This window comes from Anticarsia gemmatalis, chromosome Z (genome assembly GCF_050436995.1).
Source record: "Anticarsia gemmatalis isolate Benzon Research Colony breed Stoneville strain chromosome Z, ilAntGemm2 primary, whole genome shotgun sequence".
Classification (NCBI taxonomy): Eukaryota; Metazoa; Arthropoda; class Insecta; order Lepidoptera; family Erebidae; genus Anticarsia; species Anticarsia gemmatalis.
The window spans coordinates 17,154,829-17,173,395 of NC_134776.1; the positions used below are offsets into that span (position 1 = coordinate 17,154,829).

The following is an 18,567-nucleotide window of genomic DNA, read 5'->3' on the forward strand; positions in this document are numbered from 1 at the left end:
TGTTATTAAGTCGATTACGGTACATTTAAGTAACGTTGTAATAATGAAACAAAATACTTTTACTCCATTTAAACTTTTTTGTTTTCTACTTACGGGACATACCTAGATTGTTGGCTATTATTATTTTATATTTTCCCATAAGTATGAAACGCTTCGCCTATATCCTCCCCTGTTATTAACATAAAATACTATTTTCCATTTCCCTGCATTTATCGCGGCGGCATAGAATATTTTATTAGACTTGCGACTGCTTGACAATTACCAATAGATTTCTTTAGAACCTGATTTTCAGTCTATAAAATACTTTGCGGTGCGTTTAAAATGTCTTTTTTTTATTTTGAGTAATTTTCTTTGATCTATCGTTGTAACGAAAAATTACTTTAGGAAAAATGACTAAATTCAATATTCCAAATTGCATCAGTCTTAGGGTAGGCAATCCTTAAAGTTTCCTTATTCATATGTTATGAAATTATAAACAGTTGAGTTTTTTACGATTTGTCTGAAAATATATATAATATAATAATATTAACATATTTGAAAATTCGGGAACAATCAGGAAACAGTTAAAGGACACTAAAATTTGTTTCAAGTCATGCTATCAATCTTGCATAAAAATCAAATTGGCGCTAAATGCCGTTTGACTTGTGTTCAGTTTATCCTCCAGAACCAGTCGGTGATAATAACGTAAATGTTGTAAGAATTAAATCAGATACTTTTTACCAAAATTATTTCCATACTTAAACAGACTACTATGTGATAAGTACGTTAATTTCCCTGATAGTCATTATTCTGATTATTATTTGTATATAATAGGATCTTTAATAAATTAGACAAATTTCTTAAAGTTTCCTTCAAGAATTACTGTATATAGAATACGGGCTGGGTATGTACAGAGCATGACACGGTATATTTTTAACCTCAGTGCGTCAGGTAAATTCTGTATGTTGATTTGTTGACGTCAATGAACAATTGGCAAACGCAGTGTACGAGCGATAAATGGATCGATCTGAAGAAGGTGCTTTACAAAGTCTGGATTTGGCAAGCTGTAGGATCATGCGTTGCTCGCTATCTATAAAATCCTCAGATACAATCCTAAAATGTACTTCAACTGAACGAACACAAGTCAAACATAACACGATGTTATTAGAGTTAACTGCCCGTAATTATAAATGTTTTCAGTAAACTAATCACTGGTATCCGATATACCTATATCGTATTCTTTACAACCGAGGTTTACGTCATCTGAGCAATGTTATTGAACCTATGAATAATTCACCCATTTGAATAGTGAAACAGATAAGACTATTGTGAACGACTACGATTTTTAAACTGAAGTTATTCGTGAAATACTAAAAAGGGTAAAGTCTGATGTTAACATAAGCCCTACTTTTTATTTCTCCTGAATTCAGATATGACTGGATTATAAGAAACAGGCTTGAATGTATTAATTTATTTAAACTCTTGTTTGAATGCTTTAAACATAACACTTAAAACGGTAACATTCTTTGTAAAGGAACAACGCGAATATTAAAATACCATAATTGCTTTGTACGGTATTAAATATAATGTTTCTTTTGTATGAAAAATTGCAGCGCTTTTAGAAACTTAATGCTAACTACGCGACCTCGACCGAGAAAATTGAATGAAATAAATTCTTATATTTGTATTATTTAAATAAACAAGGATACTTATGAAATTATAAGACCGTAAGAAATTGTAAGCGCGCGACCCTCAACAAAATATAATCGGGAAAATGGACCATTTAATAGTATAATTTTTGTCGCATTCGTGTTTAAATGTTAACCGAGGCAGTTTGCGCTCACGGCCACTGCAACCTCAAGTGCTGAAACTTCATACATAATCAGTAAAACAATTTGTTTAATAATTGTTTTTTAAAAAATAATAAATGTTGTATTCGTGATATTTGAGTACATATTAACGTTAAGCAGTCAAGCTAGTTGGGCTAAAATACGTCCAAATTTAGTTCACGATTATTGATCAAATTCTTTATAATCAATTATTATTTTTCCTACTAACCGACATATCGATATATCATTTATAACTAGCATAAAACATTTTTGTTTTCCTTGTAGACGTCACATAAAAATAAATAATTACGGTTTGTCAAGCCTATAATTGAAAACCTACGCGTTGGTCATCCAAATTATTGTTATTATGGTGACACGGCGTGCAATAATCATGTCGAAGCAAACGTACTAGGAAGGTGTCAATAGCTCACTGGAAATCGTATAAAACCTAATATTCTGTGCCTATACTGCCACAAGTAGTACTCACAAATATATCGAATTCAATTATAATTTGTAAGTGTTCACTGCACGTAGCATACTCTCTTATTTATAATTCATTTTTATGGCTTTCATAAACGATATGGTTAGTTGCAACATTATTTTGCTGCATAACCAAACATTCTTGTTATTAATATGCATGAATAGCGTTTATTACTTATACTCAATTACGAGGTCTAGGCTTCGTTATTGAACCCTTAATTTTTAAGTTTCCTTCCGACTAGTGAAATAAATCTGAATCTACTTGTTCCTAGAGGTTCTTTTTTTCTTAAACACAAATTTAATAGTTGCCATTAATCGTAGGAGGGTACGGAAAATATCTCTAATTTTGTTACTCGATTGCATTTTATATTTGAATTCTCATTGCATTTCGCCTTATCATATTTTATAGTGAGCCGATTCCAATTGTGACGTATTTGGTATTATTATAGTCGATTTGAACTACAATATTCTCTTATGTGACTGTATAGAAAATTGAATCCCATTAGAGCGTATAAACTATTTTCTTCGGAATTCTATTACTATTTGCTACACACTGACATTTTAAACGAAATTGGTATGAATATAAATAAACGAAATTGACTATGGCCTATGGTAATATTATGTAGACTAACTACGGGCTTGTTAAACTTTACAAGTAGTGAACTTGTAAAGTTTAAGCTACTTATTGCCTCCGAACTCTAAACAGATAGTTTCGTTCACAAGACCATCGGAATAGGTTATACATACACTTTAATTACTTGAGGTTAACGGTCACCGGCAAAAGGAAAGTTTTTTTTTAACCCATTACTGTCCAACTGCAGGGCAAGGGTCTCCTTCAAAACGAGGGGGAGAAGTTAGGCCTTGAGTCCACCACGCTGGGCCAAGTGCGGGTTGGGGACATTGCATACCCTCAATAAATGTATAAATTAGTGAATGCAATCCCGATCTCGCGGGATCCCGATCTCGCGAGATCCCGTGTATCTTTTCGGGATCAATCCCGATGCATAATTTGACGAGATCCTGTTCGGGATTGACAACGGCAACTTGAGGCAACAAGACTTTCCAATTGCCAAGTAAATTTCTCATAAAGAAAGAAATTAAATATATAATTACACGATTATATCGTAAAGAAACAACCCAAGTAGAGACGACAGTATTAAACAAAGAGGACATGCCACTTTTTATGATTGCAGAAGATTTAAATGTAAGTACTTCTGCTACACAAACAAATACTTCACTCAAAGAGTAACTAGAAGAAACTCTGCGAGCGGCTAAAAATGTAAAAGGACTTTCACACACATACCACAGCAAACAAGCTGTTTTAATCGTATTATTTTTACTGTCTAGACGGGATCCCGAAAATCTCGGGATCCCGCGGGATTGATATTTTTGATCCCAAAGGATCTCGAGTTGACGATCTCGAGTCGGGATTGCATTCCCTAGTATAAATATAAAGGAAAGATTAGTAAATATATAAATATACTTAGTTGACTCATTTTGGTTTAGTGTTAATAACTCTGTGTTTTTCCTTTCGTATTTATTTATTCGGTAAATAAACAGTACCTATTCCGATATCTGGATATTAATGCAAACTTAAGGAAGGAAATGAATGTCGTGCAGTCAATTCAAAAAGTCTGTCGGTAATACTATAAGCTTCAAGCCGTTCAATCAAAGCCTCAATATTTCGCACATTAAATATATTACATGCACATTTATTTCATATGAAGGCATTGATAATAAAATAATAATTTTGATTAGTTATAAAATAGTGTGAACTGCTTCAGAAATATTGTCTTACAAACATATCGTTAAGATAATACTAGTAGTTTTCAAAGATTATTTTCACAGTCTCAGAAATCAGTTATCGTTAGCATTGATTATATTAATAAGTGAATATAATATTACGCAATAACAAGAATACATAATATAGTTATAATATTGTTAAACTTGTGCATGTTATACAAAGATGCTCAACCGATCATAAGCGCGGCGAAGTTTTTTTTAAAGGTTACTATTCCTCATTTATTACGTGGCAATCAAGTTACATCTTTCATGGTTTAGGACAGAAAGTATAAATAAGATATGGTAATCTTTAAAAAGATTTCACTGCGCCTAAGGCCCGTTTTGCGGCTTAGTATTGCACTTATAATAATAAGAATATTTATAGAGATATTAGTAAATACTAATGTACACCAATACTTCACAGCCACAAATGTTGCCATTTAGTGACGTTAACCATCGGTTTGGAAGGGACCAACAATATTTAATAATATATGCTGATCCCAAACAAACTGATGTTAAGTATCACTAAACATGTCTTCGGTCTTTCAGTCGTTGAAGAAGGCTTGGGCTTGTTTTGAGGATGGTTGCCATTTAGTAAAAGTAGAATATAACCTTAGAAGGGACCAAAATTATAACCAATTTTGACCCCCAATAAGATCATATACTACTTACTATGGAGGTTTTCCGTCGACGTAGGGATCTATTATAGTTAAAAAGTTAATTTTGTAAAAATCTAAACAATGTCGCTAAAGTTAAAATTTCTAATTATTATTATGTAAAAATCCGAAATAGTCTGTATTATTACTCGATTTCGAATTTTTATCGGCATATTTTTTATATCAGGATAAGTATGAATCAGATGTCAAACATAGGTATTGTCTAATATAAAAGCTAGAAGCATAAACAATATCAAAAATAAATTGCAAAATTAAATTACTTTATTAAGAAAGATAAGCCAAATTACCTACATTATGCTTATTATACTATGTTTTGATCTTTTAGAATCTGTCTTACCATAACTAGATCCACTACACCGATTAAATGGTCATCCGTGAAAAATTACTAACGTCTGATTTAACTGTAATACCGTATATAATTATATATTTAGCTTAGAAAACGAACTGACTTCTACATATTAAATATAATAGCACAAACTTATATGGAACCTTCAGAAACATAAGTTTGTTTGGACAATACTTGGTTTCTCATAGAAAATCTAGATTAATATAGATACGAGATAATAATCATGAGAGATTAGAAAGATATTTTTCAATGGGAAATCCTGTCAAGAGATTATAGACATAATATTTAATTAGAGTTATGCTGTTGACAGCAAAGAGGACCTAAAAGTCTTTTAGTTGTTATTTTTTGAGGTATTTTAAATGCATATAAATGTCGTATGACGGTCCGAATGACTATTAAATAATTACGTTTTTATTTTTTTGTCTTAGTTATACGGAATAGGAATTGGTTTTGCTCTGTGAAAAGAGCTAGAATCAGGAGTTTTTAATAATCTATAGGATACTATAGATAGTAGTCATGGGCTGCAATTGTCAATATTATTAGGAGTAAAAATAGTTTAAGCCAGTTCTTCCGTGGCTTACCGAGACATTGGCATAGCTATGGTATTAGTATAATAATTATTAGATATCAAATGTTAATAATTCAAGAAATTAGAGAAAGCAATAATTATATTTAAAAAGCATAAATAAAATGTTAATGTGTTGTTTAAATGTGGTCGTGTAGGATACAACATGTTAAGTTTGTATGTACTTAGTTGGGAAAATAATGGTTTAAGCGTGAAAAAGTTGTTTCCAGGATTCGTTATGTAAAAAAGGAATGAAGGCGTAAGTAACTGTTGCGTATTGTAATACTCAGCGCATTGCAATTTATTTTAATCATTGTCCCACTTGTAGATAAAGGTACAAACAGACGATGCAGTGCACTTTATAGTCAGCGAATACCAGTTTTGAGTGCCTTAGCTGGTTCAGGTAAATTCCCTTTTTATCATATCTTAACATAAAAATTCAGAAGGTTTCGTCATGTCACGTGCTTAAGTTATCTTTATCATTTAATCATCAGATTTTTATCTACATAATACTATTCTATTTTAAAGTGCTTAAGTCAATGAATTATAATAAACAGAGGTTGATTAAATGAATGGCCGGAACCATAATGATAATCGCTCGAAAAAATAATTACAGATTAGTCTATGCAACGTATGAATTGATTAATTAAAAATAGGTCACACTTGTGAAACCCAGTGCCGCGAACTTCTATTATGTTGGCTAACGAACTATTTTGCTACGGCTTATAGTCGTCAAAAGGAAATACCGGAACAACAATAATAAAACTGACGAACGTCGATTTTTAACTATTGGACGTATGTATTGATAGAGAGTTAAGTTTTACACGACATTTCGATTTGTAGATAACAGCGATACGTAGAAAATTACGTTCTCATTCATTGGCGTTAATCAGATAAGCCTTTTATTGAAACAACTATGGGCATGTCTCTGGATATTGTGCATTTTGATCTTTAAATGTCATGTTTGTTATGTCCCCGATTGTGTATCCTTATCTACGTTTTAGTGATAACAATCCGTACTTAGTTAAAGTTATTAACAAAACTATTTTAGGACATGTAAAGATTTCCGGCATTTCGAGAGCTGACCTGCAGCAAGTCTATAATTCGAACCTTTAAAATCATTTTCTACAGGTTTCGATTCAATGAAGTGTCGGAGTAAAGCCAATAATAAGTACTTCCACTTACAGCTATACTTTAAATTTACGAGTGACTCAGAGTTTTATGGGAATTTCATTAAAGCAAATACCAGTCAACAGACCACTTGTTCGTTTTGATAACACTATGCGTTAAGCCACACTCTCTAACTGCAAAAACTTGTTCAGTATCAAGTGCATATTTTTAATTACAATGCTTATTACTTAGTACTGAAGTCCCAGAGCGCCTTTGTTGCGCCATTAGCAATTGGCAATTGTTTACAATGCATTTGCCATGTAAGCGGTGTGAAGCTATTGTTTGACAATATCGAAAATTAAGACTTGCATAATAACATATTAAAGTCTCAGAACACGATTGTTGGAGTGGCTATTGTTCAAAAAATTGTCGCAGGAAGTAATTTTCTGGAAACAATTTAGAATTACCTATCGTATGTTGGAATTCAGAAAAAACCTTACCAAGCCGACGTCACACCAAAAGGCAACTTTTTCACGAATTCGTTTCATTTTTTTTCTTTATTTTGTGACATGTGTCATCGGGTTTTTCGAACTCTGATTAAAATGGAATAGGTGACAAGCCGCAAACTCAACTGCAGTTGTAAAAACGACCGGAAATCTCTACAGGTGTTAATCAAATTGTGGCTTTACCGATCCCTGATAAAATGTGACATCGCATTTATTGGATAATTAGAATAAATGATACAAATACTCGATTGATCGATTCATTCAGGTAAAAACAAATTTGATCGGATTAGTTTTCCTGTTCTTATCGATTTAAAGAATTTGTCCTTTAAATACAATCTTAATTTTTGTTTTTCAATGAGAATTATTATCAGCCGGTGTCATACGTTTTTTTAATCGCGGACAATATATCTTCGGCCTTATATAATATGATAAGGAAATTAGAGTCTCACCCCTTTTCACCAAGCTTTATGATTTCTAAATAATGCATAATTGACCCTTAATTCTTTAAAATATTTTTGTTTGTCAAGCACCCGTTATCACAGGATGTTATGCTTGTGTTTAGAGTTTTGTAGTTTAAGTCAATTTTATGGGATATTATTATTAAAATAAGCACCCGCCGTCACACAGTATTATGCTTATTATTATTTAAACTATTGACATACATTTTATTATGTTGTTTACAAGTTAATGTTATCGTTTATTAAAAATAAAAAGTTACACTATGTGTCTACATGTACTACCAATATAAACTGCCATGTAGTTTATTGTTCTTAAGCACTCGTCATTAGAGTGTTATGCTTATTTTAACCTCCAAATAAATTCACTCTTATTGTTAAAGCCTAATAGGTTTACTTAGATTTCACCCTTTAAATGCTTCTAAATAATAATATGTGAAAAAGACTACAAAGGTATAGGAATATTTTATAATTTTGTAATAAGCACCCGCTATCACACGGTGTTATGCTTATTTTAGCTTCCAGATAAATTTACTGTAAACTTTCCAATCTATATACTATGCAACTTTTTTAAAAGAAGATTTAAAATATTAATATTTTATAATTTTGTAATAAGCACCCGCTATCACACGGTGTTATGCTTATCTTAGCCTCCAGATATTTTTACTGTTAAGTTTGCAATCAATATATTATTGTGAATAATATTATATAGTTAAAGGAAGATTTTTAATAGGAATATTTAATAATTTTGTAATAAGCACCCGTCATCACGCGGTGTTATGCTTACTTCAACTACTGTCTCATGGTGGTATATAGGTGTTTTCGATTGTAATCTTATCTAAGGAATACAATTATAAGGTCAGGTCAGGTATTTTCCCAAAAGGGCTACTGAAAATTTAGTCGTTTGATTAATAAGCACCCGTTATCACACGGTGTTATGCTTATTAACCGCAAACATACAGTCTTTGACGTTTGATATTACAATTCTATAACAGTTTTTCTCTTCAGGAATTGTGGTAATCTAATTTGTTAATAAATATCACTAAATTGGCTATTTTCATATTATATACAATAAGCACCCGTCATCACACGGTGGTATGCTTACCTTAACTATCGTCTATTTAAAAATACTTTTTTCTAAGGTATTGTAAATTTACAAATGTCTTTAAAGATTTAAGTAGTTTTTTTTAACAAGCCCCCGTCATCACACGATGTTAAGCTTATTTTACCTTAAACATGAATGTCCGCGGGGTTTAAAATATTTATAAAGATTTGTGAGTGGACTCTATTTAAATAAAATCAAATGACAAGTCATATTTTTTTAATAAGCACCCGACATCGCAAGGTTTGTAAAATTATAGTGCTATTGCCCTTCAAATTATTTAATAAATAATTTGAAGGTAGAGAAGTAGTAAGATCTTATTATTAAGCTATAATACTTCAATAGAATTTCTTTTTAGAAACGCACGTCATGCGATTTCCCATATTAAGCAAAGAAGTAAGTTATCGAAGGTATGATTACTTTAATACATAGTTTCGAACTTCTGACTTTGCTTTTAAAACTATTAGTTGAAATTTTAAATTGCTTTCTTTGTATATCGCAACAGCTGGTGCGAGGACAATCATGAATCATTTGTTATGAACTACTTGAGTTTGCAACTGAGCACAGATTTTTCTTTGGTAGTACAAATCGGTTGACCTTTGTTAAAGAATGTTACGTCACAATCCTAACCATTTTTAATTTTGTGTAAAGGAGTTAATTAAAAAAGCGAACTTGAAAATTTAAACTAAAGTGCTCTTTGTAAGTGATCAGGAACCGTGTACCCCACATGAAAATGCTAGTAGATGGGTCCGTGTAACCACATTACGGGTATGTACTAAAAGTATTGGTCCACTAAAAGCAGAATTGCATCGGTGCTCTCTAAGTAACAGGTGTCTAATGCTCTTTTATCAACGGACCAAATGAGAACCCGTTTGTTAAGTAGATTTCAAACAACAGTAAAATCGTAATTTAACCAGTGTGTGCAAGTAGTGTAGCATAAAACTGAAAACGATAGAATTGTGTAGTGTTCATTTGTTGAAACTTTTTACATTTGTGTTAAGGTGTTGTGTAGCAAACTAAAATAATTATAATTTGCTGCAAACTATAAGTTTGAAAATAAATGAAAGAAATTATATTATCAAAGCGATTAAAAAATTTAATTGCAGACAACATTAAGTGAAGAGTTAAATTTGGTGCAGAAAGACATTTTTTATTCAGCTGTCATATATATATTAGACTTTTGCCGTAAAATCTATTATCAAAGATTTTGTATCGACCTAGTATAGGTAGGTACCATAAGAGAAATGCTTGTAAACTGCTGACTATCTTGTATTTTTTATTGAATGCAATAAACTATGTACAGTTACATTAAGTTTTATTAAAGACAAAAAGCTATTTAAAAAAATGTTCTGCACCGAATTCAAAACTTCGTAAGAGATTGATGCTGGTTCTGTTGTTACCAAATTAACTGATTTATCCCAGAATCATACTGACGATATTATCTTAATATCATCAAACCTTCACTTAATTTGTAATATTCTTAACTGAGCATGAATGTGTTAATAAAATTAATTAAAATAAGGTCAAATCTAATACTGACCCGATTCATGCAATTTATGCTTGCATATTTATGCATGCTTATTATTTGCATTTATTTATTTATTATTTGCAAATATGCTCATTTTTGGACAAATGTCAAGTGTTAACTTCGATGAACGATTACATCAAATCGAGAACGCAATACTTCGGTTTTTGATACCACAAAGCTGTATAGACTTAGGTCATCATTTAGGTTTCAAATTGATTATTTCCCCCCCATTTTAATCAAAAATGTAAATATTAATCTGTAGAAGCAATTTTGAGGTGTATTTTAAATCAGCTAAAATAGTAACAACATATTTCACAACATTGACTCAGTCTAGCGCATAGTGACGGTGTCACATAAATAATAATTATATGTGTTATGTAGATTTCCATCAGTAGTTATACTAGAGCGTGTGCGAACATTATTATATTAATTGCAATATGTTCAACACATTAGTCTGTTTAATTAAATGAAAGCTATTCATTTTATTAACAACTTATACAAATATCCTTGTGAAAACTTTTCTGTATTTTCAACCGTCACTATACGCCAGATAAGTCCAATCTCCGTAATAAGTTACACGGAACTCGTGTACTTACAGTTTGCAGTTGTGTAGACGACGATCGAGAAGACAGCAAATAAAAGAAGTCCGAGGAAAAGCGCCATCCTTTTCTTGGGGGCCAAAAGCCCCCCCCAGGACCGCGCCATAGTCGGCGAGTTATGTACCCTACATCTGAAAAACAAAACTGTGTCACTATAAATAAATTTAACCCATTAATGTCCCACTGCTGGGCAAGGGTCTCCTCCCGTAATGTGGGAGGGGTTAGACCTTGAGTCCACCACGCTGGCCAAGTGCGGGTTGGGGACTTTGCATGCCCTACATAAATGTATAAACAAATTTTCTTCACCGATATTTATAAACACAGTAATCAGTCACTATACTCGCTCAGCATTTTTTTTACTTATTGTGACTGACCGTCTAATGTACGTATGGGTGACGCCTACCGATTAGTTTAAAAAAGAAGGAAAGCTTTGTTTTTGTGCGACCTGTTGAATTTATTATTAATTATCTTTTATATCGATGATATCGCTGTAATTATTTTCGAGATAAAATATTTGTTACGACAACAAGTACAAGGCCACACATGAATTATCTCGCAAATATAAAAATAGTTTTAAGGCGTATCAGATGTCATTGATTAAAAAAGCCTATAAGAAAGGAATTCGAGTTTAAAATCTTATCTAATAGCTATTCTCCCTAGTAGAAAGATTTTCGTTCAATTAAAAAAAGTAAACGAGGCCCATTGTTCTTTCCCACGTAATCTATGCAAATTGTATGTATGTATGTAGAATATAAATGTCCGAACTATTATTGAGTACCGATCATTGAATAAGTCATATATAGTGAATATTTACTAAATATATTTTTTTTGACCCATTACCACTGCAGGGCAAGGGTCTCCTCCCCAACGAGGGGGAGGACTTAGGCCTTGAGTCTATCACTCTGGCCAAGTAGTAATAATAGTATTTAGTTTATTAAAAAATATATTATCATTCAATGGTTCAAGCTAAACTTAATCGTTTTTCTTTGTATGGGCTCTTCCTAATCTTTGTTCAGAGCTGCAGTTGTGACGAAGAAATTTTCTGGACGAATACAAGTTTCGGACTTGTTATTCGATTGGTAATATTCAATTTTATAAAAATTACAAATCATTTTTTAGTAGTAAGCCGAATTCCAAAAAGACTATTTCCTGGTCTTCCTAACGCTTAATCTCTGGCGTTAATTAATTGATAATAATTAGACGAATCATGTACCAAGAATATTAGTGTAATAAGATAATAGGATACAGTATCATACCCTGTTAATTGGTGGTCCATCTAGATAACAGTTACAGTACGGATCTATTACCAACAAGCCGAAACATGAGCTACTTAGTTAATACACTGATAAGACCTAAGTGCCTAGACACAGTGAACACTAAGCACAATACTGCACCATTCAATAGAACATATTCAATCACTTGCGATCTTAAATCTTGTTTAATTTCTTTAGATTTGCTAGCTCGATTGTCAAAGGATAGCCAGTTAAAACTACTGCTTTTTTCTAAGGCTAGAACTAATCATAATTTGTTGATTTTTGGAATTACTAATTATTATTTCTTCAATCATTCGTACTCCATAGTTCATGTAGAACGAATAAATGCGGATTGTATTTACAATTAGGGTTCTTCTTTGTTCTTGCTTAAAATTAAATAAAGTTCCATACATTTTACTATATTATTTACATTGCTATTGTAATATTTAATTCTCCTTTAAAATTTTACTTAAACACTCACTTTCTCCTTAAACCTCTCGTAAGTTTCTTAAGCATATAATATAGGATCACGGCAAGACACATTTTAATCCACTGAACAGAACTGCACAAATTTATTTCCAACACGTTCAGAATAAGTGGACAACTCGTAAAAGTTTAACTTTCATACAATTGTTCAAACCGAAAATACGAGTAGTAGATGGCAATGAAAAGTTTCAAAATTCTCGTCGTACGCTGTTCAACAGTTTTCTATCAACTCACTGAATTTCACTAACTTGCTTCTGAATTTAGTACGTATATAAATACAAATTAAATAACTGCACTTCTAAATTAATTTAACATTCAAATAATTACATTTAAACCGCAAACTAGAAGTCGTATTTAATGAACACATTGTCGAATACATTTCAACTGAAACTATTTTGGAAACTAGATTCCGAATTATCCGCCGTTTATAATTGCGGCTGAAAGCAAACTCCAGCAGGATTTGACTTTCCTAAACGAAATGACTAAATAATTTGTCCATCGCCTGTGAGGCAACATCCTGCTCTCTATATATTTTAATTGCAAGTTTTTGATACATGAGCTAAATTTTTGGTCAAACAAACGTTCAATATTTTAAAGAATTGTCACAACGGAGCACATATTCCTTCGAAATACTAGTTTCAAATGATGTGAAAAAGTATTTCTGTTATAAAAATGGTAACTAATGTTTAAGCCGTCCAAACGACATCGTTTGAAAATTTAATGAATCTTTATTGTACTGCAGTATGGCTATAATATGGTTTGATTATATGGTGCTAATTGACTTGTGTAATATTTTATGAAGCTACTGTTAAGAAGGTTTTACATTCACTTTTTAGTATTAGATATTTAATGAAATTCAGATTTTGGCAATATTGTAATGAGATTTAAATGTGGTATATCAATGTCTTGGAGTCTAACTTAGCCCACGGCGCAAGTGATATTTTATACAAAGTAGGTAGTACCTAATTTTTGACGTAAATAATGATAAATTGATAGTGAAGTATTTCCTCATTTAATGACAAACAAGGAAAAAGGTTACGGTAAAATCGGTATATTACGAGTTTTCCTTGTCTACATCCTAGACCGTAAAACCTTACTAGTCATCGCATTTTGTAACTATTGGGAGTCCGCAGTCACTTAATTGACGAAGAAGACTTGAGTCATTCTTTTTTATATTGAATGAGAATAAAAATTAAAAATTAGTTCAGACCTTTCAAATTGTAATTGTTGGATGTAAGTTGTGTAACAAATTTTGTACTAATTAGCAAACTACTTGAAAGTTAGGGAATAAAAAATGTGTGTGTTCTCTCTAAATGTACAATTTATTCAACAGTGTTATAACGACAAGTCTTGCATATGATGTCGCCCTCATTTGACTTCTTTGTATTTAATTGGAGCTGGGCGTTTGTCCCTTCGTAGTAATTACTACGTGTACACCAGTAGTGCAACATCGAGGAAAACACTAATTTATTCTCGATAAGTGTTCTGTATTACCTTCTATTATACGTAAGTGGTATAATTGTGGTAATATTTACTGCCGGCGCTATTGTGGACATAGTAGAATTGATATTTTCACAGACTATAAATGGAATGGTTTTGATGTCATGTGACTTTTAATTCGCTTGGTATTTCAACCAATTTCTATTATTTGTGATTTTGTAATTATAGAAATGAAATATACTTAAGAACGCCTACTCTTTTAGTAGGTACTAGTGTACAAAGTGATTTATTTAGTAAGTTTAAAGTTGTTTTGTGATCTATAGATTTGAATTTTGAAATTCAATCAACATTTCTAATCAAAGTTATTCGATACTATATAGCAACGTTACTTAAAAAAACAACAACATGTTACCAGGATATGACTTCATTATATGTTAGCAGACTTAAAAAATAACTGCGAAAAATAACGAAGTTATTTTTGTTGTTTTGTTTATTCTAGGGAAGTAATTGGTAAATATCGGCCTGGACTTATTATTTGCTTTGAAGCAACAACAAACAAAATAGTGGATTTCATATCAACTATTTGCACTACATAAATGCCAGGTATTGGTCAACTTTAAAATACCAAAAATGCCTTTAAAAAAACCCAATCAAAAAGTCTATTTCGATTTCATTCCAATATTTTTAATAGATATTTTATGTTTGCATTGAAACAGTCTCTTTCGTGTTTCATCTCAAATAATCTCAACAGAACATTATATCTACTTTACGATGTTAGCTGTTGATAAAATAAATCCGCAGGGATAAAGGTAGTTTTATATTAATCATACAATATGCTATTATCTATTATCCTATTAGTCTTATGTCTTGTAATTACGTGATCTATTTAAGATACTTTTGTGATAAATTCGATATGTTTCATACATTTCTAAGCCAACTCACAGATATTGTAAAGGTTAATCTGCACTTGTAAGGCGATCTCACAATTAATAAATAAATAGTACACGTAAATTCACGTGTAGTGTAGGACTTAAGTCTCTAAGGTGAAATTCTGCTCTTAAAGTTTCTTTACCAAAATCGCGTTCAAAGCATAAAGAAAAGTTAAGTTCTAAGAAATTAGCACACTTCGTTTACAGATGTGCAAAGTTTATTTCAAAGAGTGTGCCACGGCTCTTCATCTTTCGCAGATTCCGGTTATAAACTTATAAAGAGGAAATGCATCGCTAGTTTTGCTGTAATACATAGCGCTGAAGTAGCGTGTGTTCGGTGCATTAATTAATTAACTCAAAATATCTACCTTTGATTCAACTCCGCGATTACCTCTTTGTGAACTCTAATGAGTTTGTTCATTATGTTTAATGTGAAACGTGCTCGAGTTTACGCTGACAGAGTTTGTCAAAAGCACTGAAAATAGTTTTGGTTTAATCTAGATATTGGTTTTCAGCACACTGATACTGAGGCTCCTATGTTTAGTATTTTGCACATCGTGCATCGTTTTTATTGGCATAAACTTAATTGGTGGGAAATAAAAACTTTTGGCGATAATAATATTATCGTAGTAAGGACAAAAAGATACAAGATGTTTAAGTGGTGTTATAAATAGACGTAGGTACAGACTTAAAATTTTAACGAGATTTAAGAGGAACATTGTGTGCAACTGTCCGCAAAAATAGTTTCGGTCCGGGGAATTTAATTTCCTAACGGAATTACGAACTGTCATGAAGACAGGTGTATTTTCAAGTAAAAGCCTTTTGGTGTTCTGTACCGGAATACCAATTAGAACATGTTAATTTGCGGACACTTTGATGACAATGATTTCGATTTAATGTATAATTTTGAGTAACGCAGATGCAAATATGGATATTGTTCGGCGCCTTCCATCATTAATATTTAATTTAAAATCACTATTAAAAAGAGGTAGTCTCTCGACCACTACACTAAGCATTGTGAATGTCAGTCGCGACTTAAATGACATTCGGTTTTATTTAGACGTTGACCATGGTAGTAACGAGTGAAGGTGGTCACTACGTGTCGAACCACGCGTAAGTACGTTGACTCGCACGTCACTAGTTCGTTTCCTATACGACACGAAACAACCGAAACAATATTAATTGTAATTAATATTATGTGCAAAAAGAGCCGTTCTTATTGCAGTTATTCTGATAAATACAAAATATTGGTAGGATACTAAGGTGTATAATTTAAGGTTGTGGTGTTAACTTCCTACAGTCTTTGTTAACCACGGTAAAAAATAAAAATTCTCGAAGCTCAAAATGTTTTTTCATCTCTAGTTTCTTATTCAGTGTTAAGCGAAATTAAATAATCTGTCTGACTCTATTATCGAACCGTTATAATCAAGAGTATTTTCCTTCGTAATGATTAAGATTATCGAACCTGGGATGTTATAATCGAGAGTATTTTCCATGGTCTAATGATTAAGTATGTTAATATTATCATTAATAAGATTAGCGCAGTTAAATTGAACTATTGTGCGTGTTATCAGTGTTAATTGCTTGTACACAAAGGTTTATTCATATCTGGCAACACGAATCCCACAATTTTAATAAAAATATATATAAGCTGATATTGTCAGTGTTTATTTCTGGTAATATTACGATTGATTTTTTTTTTAATTAGCAAAGTTGTCTCAAGAATTAGTAAAGTTACTTTTGTCCAACTTATGAATTGAACTTAAGATTAGTAAACTACCCTCAACGCTGCCTGTTGATAATAAGGCAATGATGACCTTTTAATATCTGTACGCCTACTATTATTAATTGTTTATTCAATAATTACCTTCTTAGAATTCGAGTCTGGTCCTATTATTAATGTACACGCACATAAGATGCCCATTCCGAAACACATTTAATGAGAACGTTGTTCAACCCGGGAATCAAATCTGACAGAGGCTGATACTACCTTTTGATAAAACTGCCGTTGCAGTTAAGTAAGTATTTCATAAGTTACACGTCAAATTTACTTGACGTTCAAGTTAACTCGATACAGTATATTAAGCAAGAGTAGTTTGTTGAACGCTGTACCAGTGTTTCGGAAATTTCAGACCGGACTGAGAATTTGCTATCAGCACATTAAAGTTTAGGCTATCTAGACTTGCAGCGAGACTACAGCTGTATACTAAACTGATAGAGCTGTTTTCAACATTTAACGGGACATGATGTACTTCGAAAGACACAGAGACATAGTTCTAAATTTTCTGTTAAAAGTGTATATAGTAGTAGTTTTGTTTACGTTTCCGGTAACTTCTGTTTTTATCAATGTCTTAGGCATTTTATTTTTATATTGGGATGATCAAAGATGTCGGTCATACGTGGCTTGACCATCCTAGGTTTTGCTAACGAAAACTATTTAACTACCTTTTATCGTCTCATTTTAATGACTTTCTACTTTTGGGAATTTAACCCAAAATCAGATACCGTGTAAATCACGCTATCAATTTAACACCAAACATATTGAAATAAAACTGAAACTTGTCTCTAACTTTCATGAAAATCCAGCGAAGCCGACTGTTACAAAAATAAGTCAGTGATGTTCCCAGAAAATGTGAACAACGGTGACTTGAAACAAAGGGTGGACGTCACCAGCCTGGTACTACAGTATAAACAGACCACTAGATACAAAACAATGTCTACGACACTTGTACTCTATCAATTCCGCTATGAATGCTACATTGGTGCTATCGAAATATAACGACTCAATTTTTTGAAACACTTGCTATGTTGGAATATCGGTACGTATATTTCTAAGATGTCCTGAATCTTATATTTTGTATATATTAATATAGTTTGGCTTAATCAAATAATATCTTATAGATTGTCAATATTTTTATGTAAATAATAAATAGAAGATATCCTTTGCCCAAATTGCGTATTCTAACGTTTCAGGAAACATTCAGTTTCGGCCCGTATAGGAATCTGCGATAATTCAAGACACTACACTATTGTTCCAATCGCGCGATATTTTCCTTAGCTAAGGATGTTTATATTCATGATAATATGCTACGATTTCACAGATGGCATAACAATATAATTATTTGTTTAAACATCTTATGAATATTAAATGATAATAGCCCATCAAATGGAGTATTCTGATATATGCCTGTACAATTCAGATAAAAATCCTTACCCAGGTAGTTAATTAGTAATGGGACAATTATTTCTTATTATAAGAATAATATGACTGATCGCGACTAATGATAAATAATTGAAATGTTTAAAAAACATTCGTGTTTATCAGGTAAATGAGTGCAATGACAAATGCGATTCAATGCAATTCTAAGAATCCCGTTTTAATAATAAACAAAGAGTGTTTCCTACCAGATTGAACAAAGAAAAGTTATTAATCTAAAATGACATTTATCTTGTAACTAGTTTTATACGCAGTAATTAGAACCATTGTTTTACCGACTTTTA

General features: G+C 31.9%; 1 protein-coding gene across 1 annotated transcript in view; it reads right to left on the reverse strand.

Annotated features, from left to right (window-relative positions):
* LOC142986147 (alpha-1,3-mannosyl-glycoprotein 4-beta-N-acetylglucosaminyltransferase A-like) overlaps nucleotides 1-18,567 on the reverse strand; it is a 42,959-nt gene that overhangs the window by 16,712 nt on the left and 7,680 nt on the right. The window contains exon 2 of the mRNA XM_076134431.1: nucleotides 10,956-11,089. Coding sequence (XP_075990546.1) covers nucleotides 10,956-11,089 — 134 coding nt within the window. The remainder of the gene's footprint in view (nucleotides 1-10,955; nucleotides 11,090-18,567) is intronic.